Source organism: Grammomys surdaster, unplaced genomic scaffold, assembly GCF_004785775.1.
Source record: "Grammomys surdaster isolate TR1022 unplaced genomic scaffold, NIH_TR_1.0 125801, whole genome shotgun sequence".
NCBI lineage: Eukaryota > Metazoa > Chordata > Mammalia > Rodentia > Muridae > Grammomys > Grammomys surdaster.
Window position 1 is genome coordinate 1 of NW_021620632.1, and position 11,619 is coordinate 11,619.

The 11,619-nt window shown below is 39.2% G+C and overlaps 1 protein-coding gene across 1 annotated transcript in view; it reads right to left on the minus strand.

Annotated features, from left to right (window-relative positions):
* Nucleotides 1-7,605: 7,605 nt before the first annotated feature.
* Nucleotides 7,606-11,619, minus strand: part of LOC114640273 (E3 ubiquitin-protein ligase HERC2) — a gene marked incomplete at its 3' end in the record, with an annotated part of 76,975 nt that continues 72,961 nt past the window's right edge. Inside the window, exons 31-35 of the mRNA XM_028789210.1 lie at nucleotides 9,858-9,991; nucleotides 9,184-9,357; nucleotides 8,974-9,110; nucleotides 8,708-8,859; nucleotides 7,606-7,797 (exon numbers count right to left, since the gene is read on the minus strand). Of these exons, the coding sequence (XP_028645043.1) occupies nucleotides 7,606-7,797; nucleotides 8,708-8,859; nucleotides 8,974-9,110; nucleotides 9,184-9,357; nucleotides 9,858-9,991 (789 nt within the window). The remainder of the gene's footprint in view (nucleotides 7,798-8,707; nucleotides 8,860-8,973; nucleotides 9,111-9,183; nucleotides 9,358-9,857; nucleotides 9,992-11,619) is intronic.

An 11,619-nucleotide genomic window follows, 5' to 3' on the forward strand; every position in this document is an offset into this window, starting at 1 on the left:
AGAGGAGAGGAGAGGGGAGGGGAGGGGAGGGGAGGGGAGGGGAGAGGAGAGGAGAGGAGAGGGAAAACCAGGTGGTGGTGGCATGTGCCTTTAATCTCAGCACAGGGTAATCTAGGGAAGCCTGGTCTACCAAGTGAGCCATCAGGGAAATACAAATCAAAATGGCTAAGATCAAAAACACAAGTGACAGCTCATGCTGGTGAGCATGTGGAGCAAGGAGAACACTCCTCCATTGCTAGTGGGAGGGCAAACCTGTTCAGCCACTTCGGAAATCAATACGGCAGTTTCTCAGGAAATTAGGAATAGCTCTACCTCAAAACCTAGCTATATGACTCCTAGGCATATATCCTATTCCATCATACCACAAGGACACTTGCTCAGCTATGTTTATTTGCAATAGCCAGAAACTGGAAACAACCTAGATGTCCCACAACTAAAGAATATATAAAGAAAATATGATACATTTATACAATGGAGTATTACTCAGCTGTTAAAAATAATGTTACCAGGAAGTCTGAGACAAATGGATGGAACTAGAAAGATCATTCTGAGTGAGGTAACCCAGACCCAGAAAGACAAGCATGGTATATACTCACTTCTGAGTGGATATTAGCCATAAAGTAAAGGATAATCATGCTACAATAATAACAAGGAGAGCTCAAGAGGGGTTGGGGGGTCGACACATGAATCTCACTGATAAAGAGAAACAAAATGGACAACACAGGTAGGTGGGAGAGAGACAGAGTGTGGGGTGGAGATGGGAACAGGAAGGATCCAGGTGTGGGGAGAATGGAGGGAGAGAGTACTGGGAAAGACAGCTGGAATGGGAGGAGGGGGAATCTCTGGGATGAGCTAGAAACCTAGGGCAGTAGAAACTCCCAGGAATCAATGAGGGTGACTCTAGGTAAGACTCCTAGAAACGGGGAATATGAAGCCAAAACTGGACAATTCCTGTAACCAGGCAAGACTTACAATGGAAGGATTGGGACACAAACCCAGCCACAAAACCTTCAACCTACAATTTGTCCTGACTACAAGATGTGCTGAGGTAAAAGTGGTGCAGAAACTATGGGTGTGAACAATCAATGACTGGTCTAGCTTGACACCCATTCCATGAGAAGAAGCACAGCCAACCCTACTCAGAGGTCCAGGAGCCAGAGGTTGGATAGCTCAGAGACTCATGATAGAACCAAACTAGATTGTCATCTGGCCCAACTGCCATTCAAGATGTTTTACCCAGAAACTGATGGAAACAGAAGCAGAGACCCACAGCCAATCATTAAGTAGAGCTTGGGGAAGCCTGCCAAAGAAGAGGAAGGATTGTAGGATCCAGAGGGGGTCAAGAAACTCCACAAGAAAACCTACAGAATCAACAAACCTAGGCCCACAGGAGCTCACAGAGACTGAACAGGCAACCAGGGAGCCTACATGAGACGGACCTAGCCCCACCCCACACATATGTTACAGTTGTGTAGCTTAATCTTCTTGTGGGACTCCTAACAATGGGAGAGCAGCTGTCTCTGACTCCACTGCCTTCCTTTGAGATACTTCTCCCTATTGGGATACCTTCTCTAGACGAAATACAAGAGGAGGTGCCTAGTCTTACTACAACTTTATATGTCATAGCTGGTTAATATCCATCAAGGCCAGTCCTTTTCTGAAGAGAAATGAGGAGTGGATGGGAGGAGAGAAGGGAGGGGAAACTGCAGTCAAAGCGTAAAATAAGTAAAAATTTTAAAAATGTAAAAAAGACTTACATATAAGAGCTGAAACAATAAAACCTACAGAAGCAATAATAAGAAATTTTCGCCGCCTTAGTCTTGGCACTGGCTTCTTGGTAGTTAAAGAAGCACAGACAGCGAAAGGAAGAGTAAACTAGATGGGCTATCAATAGTTACAACTTCTGTGCATCAAAGAAAAATACAGTTCACAAGACAGGAAAGTTTATCCGCAAGTCACAGAACCTCTGTTAAAGGTCTACAGATGTACAAGGATCTACCGTCTAACATATTTTGTGAAGAGCTTGAAGACTGGTAACTCTTCCTTAAATCCATGCTTCATTTATTATTTTTTTTAACTAGTACTCCTATATCTCAGTACCAAAAAGACAAAGAATGCGACTCATTTAAAAAAAAAAACTGGCAAAGGACATTTCTACAAAGATGTAAACAGACCATAAAGTCATTTGTCATTAAGATGGAAGGCAAACAAAAAATTCTAGAGAGCACTTCACATTCATTGAGATGGCCTTAATCCCCAAACTACAGCAGTAAAACTGTCAAAGGTCCAAAGATACTGGGACTTGCTTGTGGGGAGCCAGTGTGCAACTCAGTGGCAGTCTGCTGCACTAATCACTCAAAGTGAAACACCCATATTCCTGGGCAGAAGTGCAACAGAAGCAAGGCATTCATGTTCACATATGGCAGGCCTAATGGCCACACTCTAGAATCAGAGGCAGGGATTCTCTGTAAGCACAGACTTTCAGGCCAAGCAGAGCTATAGAGAGTAACTTTAAGAAGAAAAAAAAAGTGTATGAAAGAAGTCAGTTAGCAGAAAATCTAGAAATTTCTCCCTAAGGCTATATGTAACAGCATGTACACCAAAGCTGTACACCATGAGACTATCCAATCTGTGCAGTACGGGTGTCACTCATACTCTTACATTCCCCACATAGTACAGCTCACTAGTGAACATTTTAGCTCAGAAATACTTTCTTCCTTAATACACAGTTTGGTTTCTCTCATCTGAATGTTTCTACTCTGATTCTTGTTCCAGTGCAATCTGGAAACACCAGTAGATGACAACCAAAATGCAGTATCCACCTGCACTACCACTATCATTACCTGCATCACAGACCTCAGGAGTCTACTCTTTTATAAGCTAAAAACAGGTACTCAAGAATTTATATACAAATATCCTTAACAAAACTACTCACTAAAGTAAATGGTAAAACAATCCATCTGTCCACCAGTGTATAATGTCAAATAAACAAATAATAACATTTTTAGTCATAAAAAGAATGAAGTACTAGCATATACTAAAACTCAAATATAAAAGCCTACAAACTGCATACTGTACTTACATGAAATACTCAAAAATGTAAATCGATTGAAGCAGAAAGCTGATATTTGGTTACCTGGGACATGATGACAATAGTGACTGATAAATGGACACAGACTTGGATTTGTGTTTATGAAAATTTTCTGAAACAAGATAGCATTAACAGCTACTCAAAATGTGAATGTCCCTGATGGGCATGGTGGCCCAAACCTTTAAACACAACACTCTGGAGGCAAAGGCAGGTGGATCTCTTTAACGTCAAGGTCAGCCTAGGCTCCATAGTGAGTGCCAAGCTAACCAAGGGTAGTGAAATCCTGTCTTTGTTATTATTATTATTATTATTATTTATTATTATTATTTATATTTCAGATGTTATCCCCTTACCACATTTTCCCCCCAGGAACCCCCTATCCCACCCAGCCCCTTCTTCCTGCTTCTATGAGGATGTGCCCCCACCTACCCCCCAACTCCCACCTCCCCACCCTCGAATTCCCCCACACTAGGTGTCCAGCCTTCATGGGACCAAGGATCTCCTCTCCCACCTCTGCCCAACAATGCCATCCTCCCCTACATATACAGCTGGAGCCATGAGTCCCTCCCTATGTGCTACCAGGCTGGTGGTTTAGACCCTGGGAGGTCTGGCTGGTTGGTATTGTTGCTCTCTTCATGGGGCCGCAAACCCTTTCAGCTCCTTCAGTTCCTTCTCTCTAACTCCTCCATTGGGAACCCTTTGATCAGTTCAATGGTTAGCTGTGAGCATCCGCCTCTGAATGTCAGACTCTGGCAGACTTCTAAGGAGACAGCTAGATCAGGCTCCTGTCAGCATGCATTTCCTGACATCCACATCAGCGTCTACCTTTGGTGACTGCACATGGGATGGATACCCAGGAATGGTCTCTGAGTTTCTGTCCCACACTTTGTCTCCACATTTACTCCCGGGAGTATTTTGTTACTCCTTCTAAGAAAGACCAAAGCACTCCCACTTGGTCTTCCTTCTTCATGAGCTTCATGTGGCCTGTGAGTGGAATCCTGGGGATTTCAAGCTCCTGGGCTAATATCCAATAATCAGTGAGTGAATACCATGTGTGTTCTTTTGTGATTGGGTTACCTCACTCAGGATGATATTTCCTAGTTCCATCCATTTACCTAAGAATTTCTGGTATTCATTGTTTTTAATAGCTGAGTAATACTCCATTTTGTAATGGACAGATCATGGAAACAGAACTAAACAGAGACATAGTGGAATTAACAGAAGTTAAGAACCAAATGGACTTAACAGACATCTATAGAACATTTCATCCTAAAACAAAAGAATATACCTTCTTCTCAGCACCTCATGGTACCTTCTCCAAAAGAGACCATATAATTGGTCACAAAGCAGGCCTCAAAAGATACAAAAAGATTGAAATAATCCCTTGCATCCTATCAAATCACCATGGACTAAGGCTGGTCTTCAATAATAACAAATAAAATGGAAAGCACTCATACATGTGGAAACTGAACAAAGCTCTACTCAATGATGACTTGGTCAAAAAAGAAATAAAGAAAGAAATTAAAGACTTTTTAGAATTTAATGAAAATGAAGGCTTGTCATACCAAAACTTATGGAACACAATGAAAGCAGTGCTAAGAGGAAAACTCATAGCTCTAAGTGTCTACAAAAAGAAACTGGAGAGAGCATACACTAGCAAATTGACAACTCTAGAACAAAAAGAAGCAAATACACCCAAGAGGAGTAGACAGCAGGAAATAATCAAACTCAGGGCTGAAATCAACCAAATAGAAACAGAAAGAACTATACAAAGCATCAACAAAACCAAGAGCTGGTTCTTTGAGAAAATCAACGAGATTGATAAACCCTTAGCCAGACTAACCAGAGGGCACAGAGACAGTATCCAAATTAATAAAATTAGAACTGAAAAAGAAGACATAACAATAGAAACTGAAGAAATTCAAAGAAATCATCAGATCCTACTACAAAAGCTTATACTCAACAAAACTGGAAAATCTGGATGAAATGGACAATTCTCTAGACAGATACCAGGTACCAAAGTTAAATGAGGAGCAGATAAACCATCTAAACAGTCCCATAACCCCTAAAGAAATAGCAGCAGTCATTAAAAATCGACCCACCAAAAAAAAAAAAGCCCAGGACCAGATGGTTTTAGTGCAGAATTCTATCAGACCGTCAAAAAAGACCTAATACCAATTCTCTTCTAACTATTCCACAAAATAGAAACAGAAGGAATACTACCCAATTCGTTCTATGAAGCCACAATCACGCTCATACCTAAACCACACAAAGCCCCAACAAAGAAAGAGAACTTCAGACCAATCTCCCTTATGAATATCGATGCAAAATTACTCAATAAAATACTCGTAAACTGAATCAAAAAACACATCAAAACAATCATCCATGATGATCAAGTAGGTTTTATACCAGGAATGCAGGGATGGTTCAATATTGGAAATCCATCAATGTAATCCACTATATAAACAAACTCAAAGAAAAAAACCACATGATCATCTCACTAGATGCTGAGAAAACATTTGATAAAATTCAACATCCCTTCATGATAAAAGTCTTGGAAAAATCAGGAATTCAACGCTCATACCTAAACATAGTAAAAGCAATATACAGCAAACCAGTAGCCAACATCAAACTAAATGGAGAGAAACTTGAAGCAATCCCACTAAAATCAGGGTCTAGACAAGGCTGCCCACTCTCTCTCTACCTATTCAATATAGTACTGGAAGTCCTACCTAGAGCAATTAGACAACAAAAGGAAGTTAAAGGAATACAAATAGGAAAGGAAGATGTCAAAATATCACTATTTGCAGATGATATGATAGTATATTTAAGTGACCCTGAAACTTCTACCAGAGAACTCCTAAAACTGATACACAACTTCAGGCTGAGAAAGAAATTAGGGAAATGACACCCTTCACAACAGTCACAAATAATATAAAATACCTTTGTGTGAATTTAACCAAGCAAGCGAAAGATCTGTATGACAAGAACTTCAAGTCTCTGAAGAAAGAAATCAAAGAAGACCTCAGAAGATAGAAATGCTCATCCCATGCTCATGGATTGGAAGGATTAATACAGTGAAAATGGCCATCTTGCCAAAAGCAATCAACAGATTCAATATAATCCCCATTAAAATACCAACTCAATTCTTCACAGAGTTAGAAAGAGAAATTCTCAAATTCATTTGGAATAACAAAAAACCCAGGATAGCAAAAACTATTCTCAACAATAAAAGAACTTCTGGAGGAATCACTATCCCTGACCTCAACCTGTACTACAAAGCAACAGTGATAAAAACTGCATGGTATTGGTACAGAGACAGGCAAGAAGATCAATGGAATAGAATTGAAGACCCAGAAATGAACCCACACATCTATGGTCACTTGATCTTTGACAAAGGAGCTAAAACTGTTCAGTGGAAAAAGGACAGCATTTTCAACAAATGGTGCTGGTTCCACTGGAGGACAACATGTAGAACAATGCAAATTGATCCATTCTTATCTCCCTGTACAAAGCTCAAGTCCAAGTGGATAAAGGACCTTCACATAAAACCAGATACACTGAAACTAATAGAAGAAAAGGTGGGGAAGAACGTCAAATACTTGGGCACAGGGGAAAAGTTCCTGAACCGAACACCAATGGCTTATGCTCTAAGATTAAGAATTGACAAATGGGACCCCATAAAATTGCAAATTTTCTATAAGGCAAAGGACACTGTCAATAGGACAAACCAGCAACCAACAGATTGGAAAAATACCTTTACCAATCCCACATCTGATAGAGGACTAATATCCAATATATACAAAGAACTCAAGAAATTAGACTCCAGACAACCAAATAACTCTATTAAAAAATGGGGTACAGAGCTAAACAACGAATTCTCAACTGAAGAAATTTGAATGGCCGAGAAGCACCTAAAGAAATGTTCAGCATCCTCAGTCATCAGGGAAATGCAAATCAAAACAACCCTGAGATTCCACCTCACACTAGTCAAGATGACCAAGATCAAAAACTCAGGTGACAGTAGATGCTGGCAAGGATGTGGAGAAAGAGGAACACTCCTCCATTGTTGGTGGGATTGCAAGATGGTGCAACCACTCTGGAAATCAGTCTGGCAGTTCTTCAGAAAATTGGACATAGCATTACCTGAGGACCCAGCTATACCACTCCTGGGCATATACCTAGAAGATGCTCTAACATATAACAAGGACACATGCTCCACTATGTTCATAGCAGGCCTTATTTGTAATAGCCAGAAGCTGGAAAGAACCCAGATGTTCTTCAACAGAGGAATAGATACAAAAATTGTGAAATCCTATCTTAAAAAACAAAGCAACAAGATCAAAGAGAAAAATAAAGAAAAAAATATTAATGTCCCTAATGTTTTTCAGTTACAAACTCAACACATTTAAAAGGCTTGCTTTTATGTTATATGTACTTTACTACAATATTTTATTAAAGAAGAAAAAGCCAGTCACATTTTCCTAAAGGACTCAAAGCCAATTCCAACCTACCGATCAGCCTTAGGGCTGTCTGTGTGAGTGCCAAAGTGCCTGAGTTGAGCAGGAGGTCAAGGTTGTTTGCACCATGCTGCAGGGTGAGCATGCTGAGCATCACCAGAAGAAATCGAGCTTGTGGGATGGTACCCAGACTCGGTCCCGCCGGGTTCTCATTGGTAATGGTTTGTAGGGGAACAGGCTGGATACCTAACAAACATTGACATTCATTTGAATTCCTTATTTTTGAGTACAATACACACAATCACACACACACTGGAGTTTGGTTATTAATTACTTGTTCATTTCTGTATCATTTTTTAAAGTTGAATTTCCACGTAATGTGGTTAGAGTAGTTCTATTTTATTTTGTGATAATCCCATTATTTACATTACACACACTGCTGTCTGTCTTCAATATACAGTACAAAGAGAGTAAATTAAAAGTCAGCTCAGTAATAAATTCTAGTACAATTTTCACCAGCGTACTGTAGTTAGACCTCTGTGAGTTGAAGGCCAACCTGGTCTAAATACTGAGTTCCAGGCCTGCAAAGTCTACATAGTAAGACCCCGACTCATAGTAAGATCCAAAAAACAAAATGAAACAACAAAAAATTGCAAACAAATATCAATTTAAAAGTTTGGGGATGAGCACCACAAAGTGTGGCACTCCATATTAGACAATAAAATTAGACTCTAAAGTTTAAAAACAGTAATATGACGTTTTCTAAACATCTTTGGTCATCTTTCACTTTACTACCAAACAACAAATCTTATTATTTCTCTACATATACTCAAATTATCTAGAAGTTAGTTTAGGACACTAGCACCTACAGTATATGGTACAACACTCATAAAAATGTAGTTCTCAGAATATTTTGATATTATTTATTCTGTCAAATTTTTAAAGTTCCATTCTCAATCTTATTTAAAAAAAAAAAAAAGGCTAAAAGCACCTAAGATTATTGATCTGATGAACAAGCTTCTAAATCAATAAGTAACCTCCTTGTAAATTTAAGCAATATATAATTCAAGTATATAGCACTACTGCAATCACAGTCATTGCCATAAGATCAGTTTTAAAATAGAGCATTTTAATTATCACATTTTGTTTAGCTCACCCAGCTCTTTAAACTTGGCACTTGCATCCATCAGAACAGAGCGAATATTCTGAACTGCCCAAGCATACAGCTTGCCAAAAGTCACTTCCAGCAACATCCGATTAAATGGTGGGATCAAATCCACATCTCGCAAACAGTCTGTAAGTGGTTCCCTTTCAAATAAAGAAAGAGAATTTGACTCGGGACACTGCCAGACTTTTAACTTCAAAAGAACATTACTGCACTGTCAAAATTCCCATATTGAGAAAAATTTTATAAAGCTTTACCCTATATCGATTCCTTCAGGAATAAGTCTTTGCCATCCACAAAACATAGCATACTGCACAGAAGGAAGTAAAAAACTTTTGGCTGCCAGTTTCAGAATTGTATCTATTCCTTCCAGACGAACCTCTGCTCTCTCCAACTGCAAAACAGCAACATTCATATTCAGTGCTCTATCTGACTCAGTGAAAGAATCGTGCCACAGAAAGTCTTACCTGTTTTAGTAGGCACTTCCGCATTTTTTCCACATCTACTGGCTCTTCTTTAAGGGCAAATTCAACAATTGTATTGAGGAGTGCAGACTGTGGGTAAAGGCCCTGCACATTTTGCTTTAACCATTTATATTTATGAACCCCTGTAACTGTATTCAACAATGGTTGCCATTTATCCTAAAAAAAAAAAAAGAACAATATAAACCATTAGTTTACCCTATTACCATGTACTATAAAAGTTCTTTGAATATAAACAAGATACAAATAGTTCTGTTATTTGTTCATTAGGACTAGAACCCAGAACACTGTAACACAAGCTTGGAAACTGTCACTGATATTTTGAATTGATTAAGTAACAGATATTACTTTTAAAAATATTAATAGCCTCAGGAACCAATAATTTCTCAAGCAAATAGGAAAATGAATGAATGACAAAAAAAGAAAAGGAAAAAAAAGATGAAATACAGAGCCCAAAACAAAAGGAAGTAGTTTTCCAGCAGTGTGACTAGACAGAACACTGTCAGCCAAGTTTACTAAGCAGTCTGGGACCATACTTGTAATAACAATACACCATACTCACTACCCTACAGGTACTCAGTACAATAGCATGGTACCAGAGATTCATTTGTATGTAGTGTTTCTGTAACACAATCTAAGAATCACAGAACATACTTCACCTTGGGAGACTTCATGGAAATGGGTCTTTTGTCTACATTTATAGGACTATGAGGCAAAACACACGCTTCTTCTAAGTCACTCTCTTCATTTCCAATTTTTTCTTCACCATCAGTAGATTCTGGTTTCTTAGGAACTGTAATTAAAAACATAAAAATCATTTCTATAACTAATTAAGAAATACTTTAATGTGCAAGAACGAGTAAGTTGGGGTTTTTGTCAGCTTGACAGATGCCTCCCAAGACTGGCCTATGGGCAACTACTGGAGCATTCTTTTAATAAGTCATTGATGTGGGAGATCCCAGACCATACCATCCCTGGGACGGTGGCCCTGGGATCTACAAAAAAATGAGCTGAGCAAGTCATGAGAAGCAAGCCAGTAATCCGCACTCTTCCATTGCCTCTGTTTCAGTTCTTCTCTCCAGATTCCACTGGGAGTTTCTGTCCTGACCTCCCTCCATGAATGAGTGTGACCTGAAAGTTGTAAGATGAAATAAACCCTTTCCTCTCCAAACTGCTTCTGGTCATGGTGTTTTATCATAGCAGCAGAAAGAGATAGAATGTTAGATATTTTCTTTTAAAAAAGTACAGAATAGCACCATCAGCTGTAATGCTCAAATGACAAAAGTAAAAACTATCACAGTGAGTCTCTCATGGCATCTAGAAACAACACTCTGTCATATCATGTCAAAGGACAGAAGGAGCGAGACACTGCAATAGAGAAGAGCTCTCATGAAGAGCGAGCCTCTCCTAAAGAGCAAGGGGGAGTAACTACGTCTTGGAGGCATTCATTTCTTTGTAAATGCACAACACTACAGTTTCTATAGCACAAGACATAGATGTGGATGACATGAATATAAACAGGTGGAGGCAGGCAGGAACTAGAGCTAGAGCTCAGCAGAAAAGGCATGTGCTGCCAACCCAGATACTGGGAGTTTAATCCCTGAAACCCATGCAGTACTAGGAAAGAACACACTCTTGCAAGCTGTCCTCTGACCTTTACAAGTGTGTCATGGCACTTGGGCCCACATGCACATGTGTCACACATAACAAATATTTTTTAAAATTATACTTTTATTTATGCAAGTTGCAATTTAAATTTCATGAAATTTCATGTGTCAACATATTATCCTTTTTTCTGACTTCTTTCGATTTAAAATTGGAAACAGCCAATCTTAGCATATAAACAGGGCAAAGACAGCAATAGGCCACATTTGGCCTCCCACTGCTTGTCCTTGCTGGTCTCCTGCATGATTCTTAACCATCAGTGTATAAATAAACTGCATGCCTCTTTTGCTAGCCTCTTTAGTTAGAAACACTTCTACTGAATTTGCATGATACTATGTGGTATTTCTTCCCTGTCTTAATCTCTTTAAGGTTTTTAGCTTAATTCTGTTTAATATATAATATAAAAAAGGACAATATACATAGGCATAAAGTAATAGCAAAGCAGTACTGGATTGTCCAAACCCTGCAAGTTAAGATTAGTATGTTTGGTTGGAGAAATGGTTCATCAGTAAAGAACACCAGATACTCTTCTGGAGGACCCAGGTTCAATTTCTCAAATCCACATGGCAACTTATTATTGTCTGTAACCCCAGTTCCAATGTATCTAGCATCCCCTTCTGGTCTTCAGGGGCAACAGGCAATCATGTAGTACACAGACATATATATAAACAAAACACCCATACACATAAAATAATGATTTTTTAAAAGAAAGGAGGGAGGCAGGGAGGGAGGGAGGGAGGGAGGGAGGGAGGGAGG